Source organism: Polistes canadensis, unplaced genomic scaffold, assembly GCF_001313835.1.
Source record: "Polistes canadensis isolate GaletaPanama2010 unplaced genomic scaffold, ASM131383v1 scaffold_108, whole genome shotgun sequence".
Lineage (NCBI taxonomy): Eukaryota > Metazoa > Arthropoda > Insecta > Hymenoptera > Vespidae > Polistes > Polistes canadensis.
In genome coordinates, this window is record NW_014569655.1 from 377,893 (window position 1) to 397,501 (window position 19,609).

At 35.2% G+C, this 19,609-nt stretch overlaps 2 protein-coding genes across 3 annotated transcripts in view; one reads left to right on the forward strand and one right to left on the reverse strand.

Annotated features, from left to right (window-relative positions):
* The window catches only part of LOC106787621 (dopamine receptor 2-like), a 50,474-nt gene that overhangs the window by 7,542 nt on the left and 23,323 nt on the right, over positions 1–19,609 (forward strand). For both annotated transcript variants that reach the window (XR_001381818.1, XM_014750149.1), the window contains exon 2: positions 5,733–7,409. Coding sequence is in view for 1 of the 2 variants with exons in the window: in XM_014750149.1 (XP_014605635.1) it covers positions 6,160–7,409 (1,250 nt within the window). In the remaining variant the exon portion in view is untranslated. The remainder of the gene's footprint in view (positions 1–5,732; positions 7,410–19,609) is intronic.
* Positions 1,292–4,472, reverse strand: LOC106787622 (hemolymph lipopolysaccharide-binding protein-like). Its single transcript, XM_014750150.1, has 2 exons — positions 3,946–4,472; positions 1,292–3,782 (listed from the first exon to the last, which is right to left on the reverse strand). Exons 1-2 carry the CDS (start codon positions 4,348–4,350, stop codon positions 3,498–3,500), a joined length of 690 nt encoding a protein of 229 aa, XP_014605636.1. The 5' UTR covers positions 4,351–4,472; the 3' UTR covers positions 1,292–3,497.

Here is a 19,609-nt window from a genome sequence, read left to right on the forward strand (position 1 = left end):
ATCGAAATTTTGTTCACCGTATACCGATGAAAAAAGAAAAAAAAGAAAATAATTTCAAATACGTTGCATTTTTCCAAAAAGATATATAATGAAGTTGGGAAACTTTGAATTTTTTAATTAACGTAAATTTTCCGATTAATGCATCAAGTTTAATGCTAATTCGTACGAACTTGTCTCTTATAAATTTTTCCTTTTATTAAAAGGAAAACGTGTGCAAACGTACGATTTGTTCGCGTTTGTGCAAGCTTGCAAGTTTGGCAAATATTGACAGTACATTTCATGTGCAGCAACGTGCAAGAGATTTTTTTATCGATTGAATTTGTTCCTGATTTTAGATAACACGCATTATTTTTGTTCTTCATATTTCTAAACAGCCACGCGTCCTCTCAAATTATAATACTTTTTTGTAATAGGAAAATTGTCTTTTAGTTAGTTCTTTGATTGTAAATGGTTTTTATTGGCTTATTTTTATTTTCCTAGCTTTCGCTAGTACCTTTCTTCTTCGACTTGTAGTAAAACGACGATCGAGCGGTAATAAAAGTACCGTCGTCGTTATGATCCTAGTCGTCTATTTGAAACGTTAAAATTATGCTAAAATGAGAAAGTATCCGATAACGCGTAATCGTCGTCTCTATCTAGCCTGGTACAAAAAGCTATTCGAAAAGTAGGAAAAGTATTGTTCGTAGAAACAATTTCACAAAAGCTTTTCCGTTTTTGTTCGAAAGAGAGAGAGAGAGAGCGAAATAGAGAGAAAGAAATAGAAAAAGAATATATCAAACGTTAACGTCAAAACGACACAGGGGGATGGAACGATTCCAAAAGTACGGTGAAATTCGAACGGGGTAGAATTTGCGTAAATGGAAATAATAATTTATGCGAATACTAGAGAATTAAAGGGTTGCACATATGCCACGCGAATTTCACCAAGATCGAAATATGATTTTGCTCGTAGGAAGAAAAAACCTTTTGAATTTATCATATCGTTTATTCGTGAAACGCGTCTTATATGCTTATTCTCCTATATACATATTTTTGTTGAATTCGTGTCATATGTCATGTTTGCATGACTGAAATGAAAGAAAAAAAAACCATTGAAAGAAACAGAATAAGAAAAGTTGTCAATTGGCAGGCAAGCCTCTATTCATGGTTGTCCTTGACGTGTCCGAAACTCTTTGAAATCTCAAGGGTTCGATTTTGGTTAGGTAGGATGTATTCTGACGAGTTTGGCTCCTTCTCTTCGAACTTTCAAGGATATGGTCTCGTGAGAGAAATGGGAACGAAAGTTCAAAGACTGGATTCCGTCGTTCTTTTATTCGCAATATTATTTATTACTACAATTTTACTCTTTTTCTTTGTCAGTTTTTAAAAAACTATTCCAACTCGAATACGACGTTGGTGTAAGGAGAAATGGTCGAATACGATCATTTCGGGAAGTTTTAATGTTACCCAATCGAACATTTTTGTTGTTGTTATATTATCATTCCCATGGAAAAAGGAACAAAAATGTGGCCTGCAATTAACATATTAAAAGATCCTAATTATATTTTTTGTAATCGTTCTTTCTATTTTTGTTATCGATCTTGAGTCACCGTCGTATAAAAGTTCAATGATGGCATGTCGGTCAAACGTAGGGGCTACTCTCGCTTATGAATAAGGAGATAAAGAAGAAGAAGAAGAAGAAGAAGAAGAAGGGTCGAAGGGTCGCCGACAATGACTATTATGACGATACCGATAATGAAGAATAAAGATCTCGCAAATAACACTGTTGTCTTTGTCCTTGCATCCAAAGCCACTGGTTATAACGACTATAAATAAAACTCGGTGTTCTCGGGCGTTCGAGGCCATCCTTTCGTCGTAAGAGTCAAAAGTTTAAACGGTGCTCGCGTTTTCACGCGATAGTTATAACAAAACACGAAACGGGATCAAATTGTCGTGTCGTAGAGAATAAATAAAAGAGGAAGAGAATAAAGTTAGGGAGAGAAAACGCGGCGGCATTATAATGAAATTACAGTTTCGAATAATAGCTTTTCAAATAAAGCACGATACTACTGCACACCACCAGAATTTCTCTATTTCATTCTCTATTTTCAAGGTAATCATTTTTGATTGCCAATCCTTCTTCTATTGCGATCGACAATTATTCGTCCTTTTTTAACCACAAATTTGCACTCTATATTTCGCCCTTACGAAAGGTTATTTTATTTTTTTGCATTCGACCAAGTGCCTGACGACTAGGACGAGAAAAGTGGTGGTGGTGGTGGTAGTGGTGGTGGCACACAAAGTAGGTATCGATTACACCGTTAACTCAACAACACTATTTTTATCCTCAGCCTTTTTCGCCATATACGATAAAACTCGATATTGTTCTTATTCTTTTTTTTTTCCTCCCTCTTATTCCTTTCGTTTAATTGTTAACTGAATCTACGAGAGAGAGAGAGAGATCATTGGCCACTTAAAACACACATACTTGTTAGAATATTTGTTAGATAGTTTTGAGCGTCTTGAATTTTCTTTCTTAAAAGATACACATGCAGGTGATATTGAAGGGTATTGAAGAAATAGTCGAATAATGGAAATGGAAAGAAGAATATTATTCAGGCAATAGTAAGAGGGCGGAAAGAATGATGCGACGGCCAAGTTCGTACCACGGGAGTAGGGTGAAATAATTGCTAGAGAAAGAAAGAGAGAGAGAGAGAGAGAGAGAGAATTGGCTGACTTCCAAATGATTTTCGAACGAACGAACTATCGCCACGAATTGTAATTCGTGAAAGATCTTGGAACTCGTTTCTATTCACCGTTGTTACCGGTAGTTATTACGAATTATTCTTTAATCTCCGCTAAAATACCTTTCAGGACATTTATTGGCAATAGTAATTAGTTCGACAAAGGGTTTAGGGTCTACGTGCACAGTTATTTAATCGTGTTTTATGTGTAGATGTGTATCGATAGATAAGACAAAAGTTTTAATAATATTCTTTACCTTCCTATTTATGAAAAAGTTCACTTCTTTTGTAACAATTCTTCCAATAACTCGTTTCAATTGCTTTTCTCTCTCTCTTAGGAGACAAATAAGAATCCCTTCTTTTCAAATAGAACGCTTAAGGTGCACTATTTCTTTTCGATATGCAACGACCCAAGAAACGTTTCGACAATGGAATCGAATAATCGCAGGAGCCGAGGGGAATTGATACGAATTTCAATACGTTTCGCGATCGAACCTTGCGAAAGCTCGAGATATAGACAAAGCCTTTCTAACGTTTTACAAATTTATGGAAAATTTCAAAATGATATGGGGATAAATATTCAATTTCTTTGATAATATTTTCAAATGTCAATGAAAAATAAAAGTTATTGTACATTTTCTCCATTATAGATCAATTGGATACATAATTATGTGTGTATGTTTTTTCAAATTTAAATATAATATTCGTGATGAAGGAAAGAAAGTTCTCGCGCGAATTAACTTGATTATTAATTAATAAAATTGATGATATCGATTAGAAGTGAGGTATTTCGCAGAAAAAAGCAAAGGGAACGTTGCAAGCGACGTCGTCGAGTTTGCCATCGTCTAACATTGCACCGCAATTTTGTATGCCGCCTCCATTGTCAGGTTGACCTCCCCATTTGTCGGTCCAAGCATTGTATCCACTTTTTGCCAAGGAATCACCTTCTATTGTCACCCAGTCGCCTTCGGTGTAGAGATCATGAATTCCCAATAGGAATTGATTGTTATAAGCTGCACCCTTGATAGGACCGGATCGATTAAATAAATCCAAAAGTAGCTGCAATCAAAAAGAATACGAATAAATGATGGACGATTAAAAGATCTTTTATTCTTTATAATTACTCTTTTCCTAATTGAACGATCTTGAATTCGCGCAAAAACGGTAATCAAAATAAATCCTTGATACTTCTCAAGAAATAAAATGAATTCATTATACTAACATTAGCTTCGGCGATAGAGTTGATAATAGCCAAGTGGCCACCTTCTTCGATGCAAATTTTTCTCGCCTCGTTCCAAACCTTTGCTCTCGTGTGTAATTTGTGCGAACCAATTCCAGGAGAATGATGATAATCGTCTCGCATAATTTTATTCCCAACGAAATTACATTTCCAAGTAGTACCGTGAATTATCGGAGGATAAATGTGGGCCGGAGGATTGTTGTTGATCTCTGTCGAGGATGTTGTTGCATTTTTCGTACACGGACAACACGATTCCGTTTCGTTATCTTTCGAAACGTTTAACGTCGTTGCAATTGTGCTATCCAAAATGTTTCTTTCGTACGGACTCGAATTTGTCAAGAAGACGATAGATAAATTGATACACGTGAAAATTAATAATCTCGACATTGTTATTTAACACTTTTTCGATATAGTAACGTTGAATTTTTCAAACGTATTCGTTTTAAATCCGTAGTAGCATGCTCGTCGGTACGAAGCAACGAAACAACTAAACCATTCCCCTTTTTTTCTCGATACAATATGAGTAGGGGTCAAAAGAATTTGTTCTGGTTTAACGAATGACGACTCCGACCTCGTAAAAGAAATCCGACGCATTGATGATGGGAATGGTCCACAGATGTTGAAAAGATGCGGGTCGACTGATTCGTTTCCCACAGCTCTCTTCTCTCTTTCCTTCTTTTCTCTCTTTTTATCTCTATTTTTCTATTTCTTTCTTTTTCTTTTTTCCTCTCTCTCTCTCTACTTTTTTATTATAAATACATACAACACATAAAGATAAATAAAATAAAACATATATTTATGTTACATTTATAGTAAATATGATGACTCTAATATTTTTCTTGAATGGGAAATGGTGTTCCTGTCAATGATGTTCAAAATGACTTCCTAGACACGTTTCGTTTATGATAATTTAAGAAAAAGAAATGGCTTGTGAGGGTAGACAAGAGAATATAGATAATACTGGTTGCTTGGGTAGCACCTAACCATCGGTGTCGTCAGATTGCACGAGGATATATAGCTTCGGGGTCGAATCTGCTTTGATCAAGTACCGGTAAACATTCGCCTGGGTCACGGGTGAGAGCCCCTACGGTCAGCTCAGTGTTCGATCCTCATGGCATGCTTCGGCATGAATCGGTTTGTTTCGTCTCGTCTCTTCATGAAATCCCTTACACCCTCCAAACCTCCGATGAAACACCTTCTGTTACCGAATACATACTAGCCGTCCCCTATCCTTGACCAATTGCTACTCTATAACTTTACTCAAATATAATATATCTGTTACCGTCAAAGCCTGAAATCAGTCATTGCTAGTAATTCCTCGGCATTACTATGAATGCAAAGAGCCTTCAGAGTCATTAAAATCTATTCACTCTTAATATAAAAAATATTTACAGAAAAACTTTTCAAAGAAATATAAGAGATTGCAATGCTGTAAATTGTACAACTTTGCTATTTCTTTGAAAAGTTTTTCTGTAAATATTTTTTATATTAAGAGTGAATAGATTTTAATGACTCTGAAGGCTTTTTGCATTCATAGTAATGCCGAGGAATTACTAGCAATGATTGATTTCCGGCTTTGACGGTAACATATCGATACGTATAGTATGTTACGAGATATTCCTCGAGCTATTTATTTATATATTTTTCAATTAAGTAATATCGTTTTCGCATGATTTTTCTTTATGAAGTAAGGAGAGTTCGTCGAGACATAATTGTAGTCGATTGTTGTCGGATTTCAAGACTAACAGCGGTGTTATCGCTTGTTCCAGACCGAGAGAGAGAGAGAGAGGTAGAGAGATAGAAAGAGAGATAGAAAAATAAAGAGAAAGAGAGAGAGAGAGTGTGGGAGAGAGAGAGAGAGAGAGTGAGAAAGGGAAGTCACCGATGGAACATAGTATAGTAGAACAAATAACGATCTCTTTGATCCCGTGTCAAAAAGTTAGCTGGCAGGATAGTGTCGAGCATTGTCCATCCTTGATCTTCCAAGGAGAAGGAAGATAAACGATAGCGAAAAGGATTTCAAAGATATCTCGTTAAAGATGAGAAAACGGGCGACGAGATCTTTAAGGGGAGGGAAGAAAGTATGGACGGCGATTCCAACAACCTGACGACGCTCGTAGCCAACCTGACGACGTACCAGGACGAAGGCTAACGGTTCCGGAGGGGAATAAGAAAGAAGTTGCGGATGAACGAAAGATGAACGAGAGCGAGGGTTATCTGCTCGAGTGGGAAGATGAGGCAGAAGCAAGGGAACCTAGCGGCGAATTAAATCGAAGTTTTTACAACGCAAGTCGCGGCAATCGCAGTTACGAAGATTTGTGGGAATTAACGAGCGATCGGGCCGGACTCGCTGTTTTACTTTTTCTATTTTCCGTGGCCACAGTTTTCGGTAACAGCTTGGTAATCCTAGCGGTCATCAGAGAAAGATATCTCCACACGGCGACGAATTATTTCGTAACGTCGTTGGCCTTTGCAGATTGCCTGGTCGGGCTGGTCGTCATGCCGTTCAGTGCGATTTACGAGGTATTAGAAAATCGATGGCTATTCACGACCGATTGGTGCGATGTCTGGCGTTCCCTCGACGTACTCTTCTCGACGGCCTCGATCTTGAACCTCTGTGTGATAAGTTTGGATCGTTATTGGGCCATCACCGATCCCTTTACCTATCCAATGAGGATGACTAGAAAACGTGCCGCGATATTGATCGCGATCGTTTGGATTTGTTCTAGCGCGATATCATTTCCAGCTATTGCTTGGTGGAGAGCCGTCAGGACGGAGGAAGTACCAGAAGACAAGTGTCCGTTCACTGAAAATCTCGGCTATTTGATATTTTCATCGACGATTAGCTTTTATTTACCGCTATTCGTTATGGTCTTTACCTATTATAGGATCTATCGAGCGGCGGTTATACAAACGAGGAGTCTCAAATTGGGAACAAAACAAGTTATGATGGCCTCCGGCGAGCTCGAACTTACTCTTAGGATACATCGTGGTGGTGGTGGTGGTGGTGGTAGTGGTGGTGGAGGTGTTAGCACTAGCGGAGCTAGTACGAACGTAGATCCAAGGCATCTATTTCGTACGGCCTCGAGTACCCCAGAAGATCTTCAAGATCTCGAGGAACCTCTTACCGCTCTTCACAACAATGGATTGACCAGAATACCTTCCACTAGGATCAACAATAAACAACATCTAGGGAAAAACTTTTCGTTGTCGCGCAAACTAGCGAAATTTGCTAAGGAAAAGAAAGCTGCTAAGACTCTTGGCATTGTCATGGGAGTCTTTATCGTTTGCTGGTTACCCTTCTTCGTGGTGAATCTATGGTCGGGTTTCTGCGCCAGGTGTATCTGGCAAGAGGAGATTGTTTCTGCTGCCGTCACGTGGCTTGGCTGGATCAACAGTGGCATGAACCCAGTTATATACGCTTGCTGGAGCAGGGATTTTCGGAGGTAAGTCGATCCTTGCTCAAGGCGAATCCCTTCTTCCCCCCTTTTTGTCCGAATCATCATCATTCCCCTTCTGCCGACGACCTTATTACGCTCTCGGCATTGTCCTTTTTAAGATTATTTCTTTGAAAGCTTCGCGACCCTTCTCGCATAATCGGTTTTTCCTTCTTCTCCTTATTCTCATAGAACGTGGCCACCCCGTACAATTGTGCGTCTTACCTTTTATTACTTTATTTTATCTCTTTTATAAGAGATTACTCTTTAATCATTTGCGGAATACGACTTTGAAAATTTTATCAATTATACCTGTTATCATCTCTCTAACTTTGATATCTGTCATTATTCCGACACTTGGAATAATAATAAGTTACTCGCTCGAAAATTTCATGTATACGCGATTTCAAAAAGCACAGACTAATTATTAATGAATTTTAAAATTATTTTTCTATTTCCACAAATAAAACAGATTTGAAATATTTTAGCGCGAATTTGTAGTTTTATCAAAATATAGGACAAAATTTGAGATATATATACACGTTCCTTCGAAATTCGTATTTATACACTTTCATTCGAAACTAATTTTTATTATCTTATCATTAAATGTTATATATGTAATAGAAGGTAACACGCGAAAATGCTTTCAAGTGGATAAAGTGTACGCGATTAGAGTGTAGATACTTATTAATTACGAGGGTGTCGTGATACGCAAGTCCCTCGAGGGTTCTATTAAACCGTCACTCTCTAAGAGTAACGTTGTAATTTTAGCCTGTTTCTGCTCTTGTACGTACAACCTGCCGATTAATTTTCTTCCAGTAAATAAAGCGGGTAAGCTTTGATACGGCTACTATCAAATCGATATCACGTTTATTTCAACAGGAATTTGAAGCCTCTAATAAGTAATTTATTATCGTAATTATGTTATTTAAGTGATTTTAATTGATTTATTAGCGATTAATATCGTTCAATTGAAAATACCTGAAAAAGATCAAACCGTTTGAAAGATATTTCAATAAGATCTTGGATTATAATTTATTGAGAGAAAGAAAAAAATACAAAGAGAAAAGGGGAAATAAAAAATGGAGCAACAGTCTGGGTCTCGTCGAACATGCCAACAGCTTTTCTCGCTATGGGGAAAAGAAAAGAAACGTCGACTCTTTAATATGGCTTTGTGAAAAATGACGACGTGTCCAACGATAAATAATAGCGATGCCGGTGGTGCTGTTGGCGATAAAAAAAAGAAAAAAGAAAGAAAAAAATTACAGAAGAAATCCCAAAAAAAAAAAAAGAGGCCGCGAAGAAGAGTGACGTGAGAGGGAGGGAGGGTGGTGATATTGTAACGGACGTGGTATTCAACTGCAGACAGATAAATCTACGATCAAAAAGGGAATTTTGGATCATCCTTTGAAACTACTATCATTTTAAAAAACGTGAACGAGAATTAAAGCAGATAATATATTATATGTTTCTTCTTTTCTTCTAACATTTATATATTATGATAGATCGAATTTTTTTTCTCTTTTCTTTTCTTTTTTTTCTTTTTTTTTTCTTTCTCGACTTTTATAAATTTAAGATTAAATTTAACTTAAAAACAACACCGTTCGCGCGTCAAATTATTTTTGAATCATAAATCGATAAATTATATATTCGAAGGGTTATTTATTCGATCTTATGTGAGACTAGATCTCTTGTCGAAAAAAATGTAAATAATTTCTGTCTGCGTCGATTTAAGAAAAAAAAAAAAAAAAAGAAAAAGAAAAAACTTAACACACAAAGTAAATAAATAAACGAGTACTTGGAACGTTCGTTGAAAAAAAAGAAGAAGAGAGGGTAGGAGAGAGAGAGAGAGAGAGAGAGAGAGAGAGAGAGAGAGCATTTGCCAAGACGATAAAGAAAGAAAATCGATTTTTAAAGGTAAAACCCATGATGCATCGTAAGCGAGATCCGTATAAAAGGGCTGGCGTTCTCCGTCTTGCTCGTCGGCCACCTTTTCTTTACTCTACTTGCTATACCACTTTATTTTTCGTATATAGCTCGTGGAATAAAGTTTTTTTTTTGTATTTGTCGACTTTACATACTCGGCTACTTACTTTCCTTGGAGACTTCCGTCAAGATTTAAACGTCAGTCACGAAAAAGGCAAAAAAAAAAAAGAAAAAAAATGGGGGGAAAGAAAAAGAAGAAGAAGAAGAAGAACAGAAAAAAAAGAGAGAAATGGAAGGAATAAAACGTTCCCGATCGAAAGGGGATTCAATATTATCAGATCGACGTCTATTTTGAGAATATATTCGAACGGGAAAATAACGTGAGACGAATGTGGAAGGGTGATTGCCACCCTTGGAACCGACCGCTTCTTTTTTTTTTCTTCTTCTTCTTTTTTATTTTCTTTTTTTTTTTTTTTCCTTTGCATCGAGAAAGAGTCATTCGAGATAAGCCACGTTGTAGGGTTGTTTTTTTTTTACAAGCTTGACAAAAATTTTCTTATAGGTACGTGCAGGACCCCGCACATGTCTCCGTGTGGGTTTATATGTTCTTATCGTTATTTACAACGTGGTAAATCATAAATATGTATGTGTCTGTGTGTGTGTGCATTTGTTAACTTACGAAACTATTTTTCTGAACGACCGACCGCGAAACAACCTCTTTTTATATGTACATATATCAAAATTATATCTCGTTTATTTTTTTGCGATTTAAGGTCCGAAACTTCGTGTCTCACTTTTTTGAGCATTTACGCGTGGGTGCGGGAGCGGGGGGATGGTGAGGTAAAAAAAAAAAAGATAATATAAATAAACGAGAGGGCCAGTTTTCTTTTCTTTTTTTTTTTTTTTAATTTTATTTAATCCTGCGGGGCAAATTTAACCGGAACATTTAGCCATTAGGATGATAAAGAACGAAATAAGATGACTGGCATTGAAAAATGCGATCTGTATACTAACAGTTTGATTTTATGAAGTGAGACGAATATGTCAGATGGCTCCCTGTATATTCTATCAATTTTATCTGAAGCAAGACTTTTGATAAAAAGAAAAAGAAAAAGAAAAATAAAAAGAAGAAAAAAGGGCAGAAAGAAGATGAGGCAACGGTAAATGACGAAGAAAAAAAGAAAAAAGATAAGAAAAGACGTAGAAGAAGAAAAACGTCTAACGTTTACGTTCTTACGTCGATTTAAAGAGGAAAAGAAATAAATAGGCTAATCGATCTTTCATGTCGTGGAAAAAGTTCTATACTAAAAGTTTAATTAAAACAAATTTTGAAGGTAACCGAAATACAAAAAAGAAGAAGAAAAAAAAAAAACAGAAAAATACCGAAAGAAGTAAAAGGAGAATTTTTGTATGGGAACAAAATTCGACGTCTTTTTAAATTTCGAGTTAAATTTTCCGGAATAGTAAAAACTTTGTCAAATGATGTCATGTAATTACCATGCAAGTACTTTACTACAAAGTCACATAATTCACTTAACGGGAAAAAGAGAGAGATGTTTAAAAAAGGTTAACGCTTCTCTTTGAATACACGCATCAGGGAAACATCCAAGTTTTTTGCATGGTGTTTGCAAATGGTTAAAATTTGAGTATTCTATGCACAACCGAATGTGGTTTAATGATTCATTTTTCATATCCGAGCAACATATGCGATCCCTAAAAGATAAAATAATATTTTAGTCTAGCTTGTGCATTTTTAGTTAATGTACTCTGCGAAACTATAATATTTGCGTACCATTTATTTTATTTTTTTTTTTTTTTTTTTTTTTTCAAATAAGAACGTTTCTCTATAATAATTTCATTTTATTCTCTATATAATATATAATAATTTTCTTTCTCTATTTCTCTTCATAGTAATAATGTATACACATTATCCTAATATTACAACACTATAATAAGGTATATAGCGTGATATAATGGTATACTCTTATTATAATAATAATTAAATTCTCTCTGTCTCTCTTTCTCTTTCTCTTTCTCTTTCTTTCTCTCTTAAGTTAAATAAATTCCAATTACGAGATGTGTGCTACGAATAATATATAATAGAATTCATTTTCTTTACGATTCAACGATTTATATAAAAGTTTTCTTTGGTGTGAGAGAAAGAGAGAGAAAGATGTGTATCCATATATAATATATATTGAAGCATTTTATCCGATTGTGGTGTGAACTGGAAGTAACTCATTTCAAGGATTTAGCTAAGCTCCCGCGAGTCCTATACATTTTCAGAATATATACTTAACCTACATATGTATCTAAAGTATTCGAGTCAACGTAATGTGTACTTTCAATTTTGAGGACAGGATCTTATCAAGTATAAAATATTTTTAGTCACGATTACAAGACAGATTTTATTCTCTTGACACGGGAGGGGAGAAAATTTTCGTTGGCCAATCTGTCCCCAGAGTGCTATACAATTTGCTTCAAATTACAAACAAAATACCTTTATGTTTCGCTTAAGTGTTCTGTCATATATTTCAAGCAAATATATTCCATTTTATTACCATAGGTTTTATTACCATAGGTACCATTATTTATGTCATAGAAATGCAATGTTACGAATCGATTATCCTATCCTAAATCTAATTAGATTTCTCTTTTTGTAAACTTCAATTTTTTTTTTCCTATTTATGGAGAACACGAATTTTTATGATTAGAAATTTGTACACCTTTGGAGATAAATGTTAAAATTCGATATTTGTTTTTAAAAATGTATGAAATTTCTTGAAAATGCACCAATCTATCTTGTTTCATTGTTCGAGGTTACTATTCTTGGAAGGCTAATCGATTTTTTTTTTCCTTCTAAAAAAAAACTATAGGACAGAATCGCATTTGAGAAGTTAACAGGACACGCAATCGATAATCGAGTTTCCTGCTTCTAACCTTACTTAACGTATTTTCTCTTTCTTCGTACATAAATAGGAATTAGAATAGTAATTGGAAATAATAAAGTTGTAAGCAAATTTTTCAAATAACGATCTAAGTACACATACGTATACGCAAATCCATACACCTGTGCGAGATGATCCACGATGTAAATGAAAGAAAATAAAAGACTTTTTACAAGTTGTGGATTTGTACCCGTTGACGCGCGCGCGTATCACGAAATCTAGAAATAATTCAGGAAACTGTTGGAAACACGGTTGAAACATCATTTCCATAACATCTGCCACGAGGGTATAATAAACGTTGGGCGTTGTTTATCAGGTTTAGTGGCTATTGTGACGCGACCAAGTTGGAAATGTTAGCATAAAGGACCAACAATAGTTGGTGCCCATACACCCTGATGTGTTTTTGCTTTGTTCGATTCCACCGTCGCGATATTTTATCAATGAAATTTCATTTGTTCAATAACAGGATTACACAAAACGAATGCTCAAAATATACTTAAGTATATCCATCTCTTTTATCGCATTTCTTTATACCACCACCACCACCACCACCACCACTACCTACCATCATCCACATCTTCAAAAAGAAAGCTTTTTTTAAGGATCATTTTTCACACTTCGTACAACGCATTAGTTATTCTATAGCTCCTTTAAATTTCAGACTTTTTTTTTTCTTCTCTCTCTCTCTCTTTTCCTCTGTGTGTTGATCGAAATCGAGAATATAAAAAAGATCTCCCATAGGAGTCGTAGGGAAAAAGTAGAAAGATGTGTGCGTGCGTGCGTGTGTACGTGCGATGGTAGTTGTTGATGTAGTTGTCGATGTAGCGACGGAATCGAAACGCGAACATTTAAATTGCGAAAGGACCCATTTCTCACATTAAGTTTCCCTTTTTAACACGAGCTCGGGGAAAGATGGAGTTAGCCGGATGTTTTATTTCGCTTTTGGTATAGACGCAGGATCCGTGGGAGTTCTCGGAAAATTGATGGTTCGGTAGTGGCTTAGTCGATCGTATCGTCGGTTAACAAGTTGAAAGAAAAAAGAAGAAGAAAAAAATAAGAATAATGGACCGGCCGACTTGTGCCAACTCCATTTTTTCAAGTCCCAGTTAAGTAACTGCGTGTCCAATAAATCCTCCCTGGACTATCAATCACTGTTCAAATTCATAAAACTCCTCTTGGTTATCTTAACAATTATTATCTCCCTTATCTAAACTCGATGTCTTTCCATTCTTTGGGTTTCAATTAGGATTAGGAACATTTGGAATTACTTCGGGGGGAAAAGAAAAAAAAAAGGAGCAAGTGGGTGACAAGCAAGTGTGTTGTTCGGTTGAGTAATTCATTCGAGTTAGCGGTGTCGATATCAACACTCAAGGGATTCTAAGTGTACGTACTCGGTGGCGGTATCGGATATTCCTGCAAATTAAATTAGAGAATAGTTTCCAACTAATTTCGTAGCAAGCACGGCCGAGATTGCTCGTTGAAGAAACTACCAAACGAACCAACGTGTGTACATCATTCGAAACAATCAATTGCTAATTCTAATATTTTACTTTGTACAGTAGAACGAACTATCCTATTACTCTTCTCTCGAACTATGAGTAACTTTAATTTTCGTTCAAAAATAAAACTCTTTCTCTTTCTTTCTTGGCAATTTATCATCGTTTTCTATTCGTTTAGCAAATCATTTTGAAATTTTCGAATTTATCTATCTCTAAATAAATAAAAGAATAAAATATTTTTCGTATAATATTTAATCCGAATGAAATCTTGTTTTTCGGTTTAAACAAAGATAAGACATTTGTATTCTACCATTGTTTTTCTTTCTCCTCGTTCTATCTTCCAACTGGAAATTTGTCGAAATTCGGAGGAGAAACGTTTAATCGTTGCGTAAATATCGACATATCTACTTCGACTTCTCCTAATTTGATTTGTCTTTAGGTACTAGAGGTGGAAAGCTTTGGAAAGCTAAGTAAAGAGGGCCAAAAGCAATGGGGTAAAGCTCTTTGATAAACATCGAATAGAAAAGAAGGAGCGCAAGCTTAGTTGTTCGTTCGACTTTTAATGCGGCAACACCGAATTAATTTCTAATTAAAACTCCTTAGAAGTGCATCCTTCCGTTGTCCTTCTCGTTCCCCTTATCAGAGATTCTATATACCTTTTGAACAAAATGAAAACGTGCTGCAGTACGTATAGGACGGCATTTTAAAACTCGGTCAGCAGTCTTGTTTTGGCTGCGCATCGAATCGTTAATTTCGACCAAAATAAAAAAATAAAAAAAAAAGGAAAAAAAGAATAAAGAATCGGTTAATCGTCGAGAAATGGTTTGGCAATTGAGCAAACTTGATTAATGATTCGAAGTAAAAATTCCAATTACGATTCGCGAATCGAATTGTGTACTTTCGCGAGAGATATTATCTCGTTAATGAATATCGAAAGAAAAATTTCTGCGTAAATGGAAAGAAAAATTTGCAATTTATAATAAAAATTAATTTTTAAGAAAATTATACGCTCGTGGAAATGTGTAAAATGTGTCGAATCCGTTTTGGTTTTTTTAATAAAAAAAAAAAAAAAAAAGAAATCTGTATAAAATTTCTACATATCTCGTGGTAAAAAAGAAAAAAAAAGGTGAAGCAATCCTAAAGCAAACGATATTTTGTAAGGATTAGTTTGTTGACGAAAAGGAAAGGTGATTTATCTAAGGGATTTTGCAGTTGGTGGTTACAAGAGAGCGGCACGAAAGTAAACGCTGTTGTATCGTTTATCGAACGATAGGTGTCGACAAGGAATAGGTATACCATCCCTTAAGCAACAAAACATACACGCGTGTACAGGGAAAGGTGTCGTCCTATGCATGACAAACTCGACTACATATACATGCACGCGTTGCCCTTTATTTTCTAATCTCGTCCTTTGCATCCAATCATGTGTTATCTTTAATAGACTAACTTTGAAACTTTGTTACAAGTATACACAAAATATGTGTGTGCGCGGGTATATTATATTAATTATTATATTGTTATATTAATTAACATCATTATTTGCCATTAATTACGATTAATTATATACGTATAACGTGTTCGTGTAAACGTATTAATACTGTGTGGGAATATCATTTCAGTTGAATCCGATTGAATTGAAATTGAAATTCATTAAAGCGATTATATCGAACTGTACAAACCTCTTTTTCAATAAATGCAACCCATTCGTCCTAGTTTTCGCAAGATATTTCGATAAATGGAAGGGGGAGGGAGAAAAAAAAAGAAAGATATATAAATAAGAATAGGTAATGCAAAGGGTATAATAAATGTAAAGAAGGAGATAGCTCCCCCTCGAACAAGGATGCTTCAGCCTTTCATCCTTTCAATTCGCCAATGGAATTGCTTTCTCTTTGCGGACGAATAGCATGCCGTTATTTTTGGTCTCTTAGAATTGACCTATTTCGTTTTACTATCCCCTTCTGATTATCCTAAAATAGGACAATTAACCTAATTACTCTTTCACACAATTGAAATCCCTACGAATTTGTTGGTAATACTTTTATTAATTCGTGGCAACCGTTTATTGGTTTTATTGTTACTTTTATTATCTATATATTTATTTATGTTAATTATCTAAGTAAGGTAATTATAATTGATCACAAAAAATTATCGTATTTGTTCGGTCATATTATGAAAATCAACAAGGAGGAATATTCGTGGAGAACGAAATATTGGATGAAATCGCTGATTGGAAATCTGCGGTACGTTTTGTTTATGTTTACGCGCGAAGAAACATATCCCCGATGTAGTTTTCCGTTGATTTCGAATGGCCGAAATTAACCAATCGTTTCTCGTTTCCTATCGATCGGTCGGAAGAAAGCATCGTCAATTTGCAAGTATGAGAATCGCTATTGCTCATTGTTCATTTGCAACCAGGGTTGCCACGATAATCGCGTTTATCGTCGAATTTCAGAATCCGTTCGCATAAAACATGCCTTATCAATGGTCATTCAATGGTTATCGCATTAACGCAATCTGACGAATTTTAAAAGCGGAATATAAACCTTTCCATTTCGACGAATAGCGGAAATTAATGATCATTTAAAAGAATTTTGCATCAATATGTAAATAGGATTATGAGGGATGATGTAATATTTCCTTTTCGTTATTTAAATACATTCAAAACCCATTAAACCGTACGTTTTTATCGTTCAAATTAATTAAGTTATTTACTCTTTCAATCGGAGATGACTTCCACTATGGTTATACTATTATATTTGCTTCCTCCGAGTGTTTAAGTTCTTTGAAACGTAACGTCGACGCAGCTTTCAATAGAAATTATTCAGGTTTTCTACCTGTAAACCTCTATTATTCGTTCTACAACTATTCGACTTCGATAAGAATTTCTATTAAGCGAGATCTTCTTCTACGTTTACTAACGAATAATAAATCTGAATACGAACGTATACTAAAATGTATACACGGAAACGGAAAGCGGATCTTATAATGTTTTCGTATTATTATTATTATTATTACTCAGTCTCGATGAAACGGCGATATTGTCTTTTCCTTTTGCATCGTATTTTCAAAATGATGTTAACATAATTAAATGGAACTAACAAACGTACGAAAGAAAAAAAAAGAAAAACAAGAAGGATAGAAAAGTACCCGTTGTCGTGTTGCTAATGGATTCATAAATATTTGTATGGTGTAAAAAAAGAAAAAAGGGCGAGGAGGAGAAGAAAAATCGTGCGAAAAAACTCGAATGAAGATCGATTAAATTGCGGAGAAATATTGAAATTTATCGTTATTGCATCGCGTTTCTTTCTCCACCTTAATATTCTTGTCCATTTTTTAATGGAATCTCATTGCAATCGTCGTACATCGGATGCATCGAAATTACCTACGCGCGTTTATAATATTTATCGTTAGCGATCTCGAGCATGATGATTATCAACAAACGATGTTAACGTAATTATTTCTTTAAAGTCATATTTTTTTTGTTTTCTGTTTTTTTTTTCGCTCAATTATTTTTGTATTTTTTTGCCAAAGTTTTGCAATATTAATATTCGTATCTCTCTCAAAATTCAGATCTCTTTTTTTAAGATACCACACAGCGATTAGTTTTAAAGCGACAAAGTTTGTGTTTACGTGTACGTGTACGTGTATGTGTGTGTCTATCTACGTCTGCTGGCTGCTTTGAAACATTTCCATGTTCGTCGTTCCACTCTAGTCAAATGATGAGAACGAACAGATAAGCTCGTATACGGTCACGGTGGAGCTACATTGATAAGAGAAAGATCGAAAAGATTAGGTTGACATTTATAGATCGAAAGTAACATTTGAGTTACCTGCTAGTATAGACTATTATTCTCTAATGCGATCTTTTTCCTTTTTATTAGATTACCGATTTAATTTGTTGCGGTATAAATATTAGTGAGGTGGGGGGGGGATGGAGCGTGGTGGGTATAGGTAGGTTTTTATAAAGTTCATTATCGTTTAAAAGTGATTGATAATAAAAATAACGGATCGATCATATTACAATTTAAAACTTAAAATTATTCTATTTCGAAGTAGGTATGTCCAAATATTTCTATTACTCGCTATTGTATATATTAATCTATTCTAACTATAATAAAATGTTTACCTTGTTCTAATGAACGTGTCCCTTCTAACGAGTATGCTAGATCTAAGTTAGGTAGATGTCAGTTTGATGTTTCCTCGCTTAACTGACATGGAAATTTCAACTTGTCAAACTTAGAAACAAAATACCTGTTTCCGTAAAAGCCTGAGCATGCGGAAAGGGGGAACAAGGGTGGCCTTGATATGGTAAAGAAAATAAGAAAAAAAATCACACAAGAAAAAGAGAAACAAAAAATAAAAACAAAAAAAATAAAAAAGGAAGAATCGTCACCCTTCATCTTGGCAGGGTTTACGCTATATGTATATAGTAAGTGTATATACCTAGTCTTAGCTTAGCTTGCATAATTTCTCATACATAATGCATCGTTATGCAAGTGCAACGGCAAAGTAGATTCCGATGTATTTTGCATAGAAATCATTCAGTCGAATTTGAAGAAGAAAAAAAAAAAAATCTCCATTTCCTTAACAGGGTAGGACGACGAGCGTAACATGCGATAACGTAGTTTGTCAATACTATTTATAACTTAACATTTAATCGATACGCAAATAACACTTTTTTATTTGTTACATTTCACCTATTTCTGTTTCCTTTTTTTTTTTATTTTTTTTTTTTTTACAATCCCGCTTTCTAATCCGTTCGACGTTGTGTGATTCATAATTATTATTATTATTATTTCTATTATTAATATTATAACAATTGTTATTCGAGTAATGTTACAATTCGCCATACCTTTGTATTTTACAATTACAAGGGTTAGTCTTTCTCTTTGGTCTCAGGTCCGTAAGCACGTAGGTAAATACACACGTAAATACGCGTAATGCATGGTCATGCACTGTGCATCTGTGTACGTGTAGATACGTACGTGGGAAGGAACGCGTGTCACGCAAAGTACTATGAAAGCAAGCTTCTGTGAGATATTCAACACGTTCGTATCATATGCTTTTGCGATCTCACGTACTTCTACGGAGGAAAATGTGTTCAAACCACGTCCTCCGAAATATTATTCTTATTTTTCGAGATAAGGGTAAGAAAGATGATAGGTCGCCGAACTTGATGCGGAAAAAAGCGGAAGGACGATATTTTTCTTTTATCTGTTCGGGGAGAGTTATCCAAATCTCTCAATGTATCCCTCACCCCTGCACCCCACCCCCACCCCCTCCACCATACATTTTATTCTTTTTATTGTCGAATATAAATGACATTTAACAATTTATAGATTATATTTGTTTTTTATATGAACGTAATATATGGATGTTTACGTTTTAAAAGTTTTAAAACGAATAACAACAAAAAATCGGGTAGGTTCGATGAAATTTTTCGATCGTATAAATTGTCAAATCGATATCAACGTGTATCCTTTAAAGTATTTCGGTTAGAGAAAGAGAAAGAAATATGTAAGTGATGTTAGAGAAAGAGAGAGATGCAAGAGTGATGCTCTCGTTTGCTTGTAATATGTGTAAAAAATTGAAAAGAAAAGAGAGAGAGAGAGAGTCAGTGTGCTGCAATCCCACGTGTTATAACCATCACGCTTCACGGATATTTACTCAGGGTAAATGTAAAATCGATATACCCAGGGTCGCTCGATGATGTGCAGAAGGTGAGAAGAACGAGAAAGAGAGAGGGATGTGATACCTCTCGATCCTCGAGGTCGAAAACTGACTGTGGCCTCTCTCTCTCTCTCTCTCTCTCTCTCTCTCTCTCTCTCTCTCTCTC

Bases quoted from the DNA above. Each gene is read 5' to 3' on its own strand.
- LOC106787622 (XM_014750150.1), bottom strand. From the start codon at position 4,350: ATGTCGAGATTATTAATTTTCACGTGTATCAATTTATCTATCGTCTTC. The intron at 3,783-3,945 runs GTTAGTATAATG...TTTTGATTGCAG, and splicing joins ACTCTATCGCCGAAGCTAAT to CTACTTTTGGATTTATTTAA.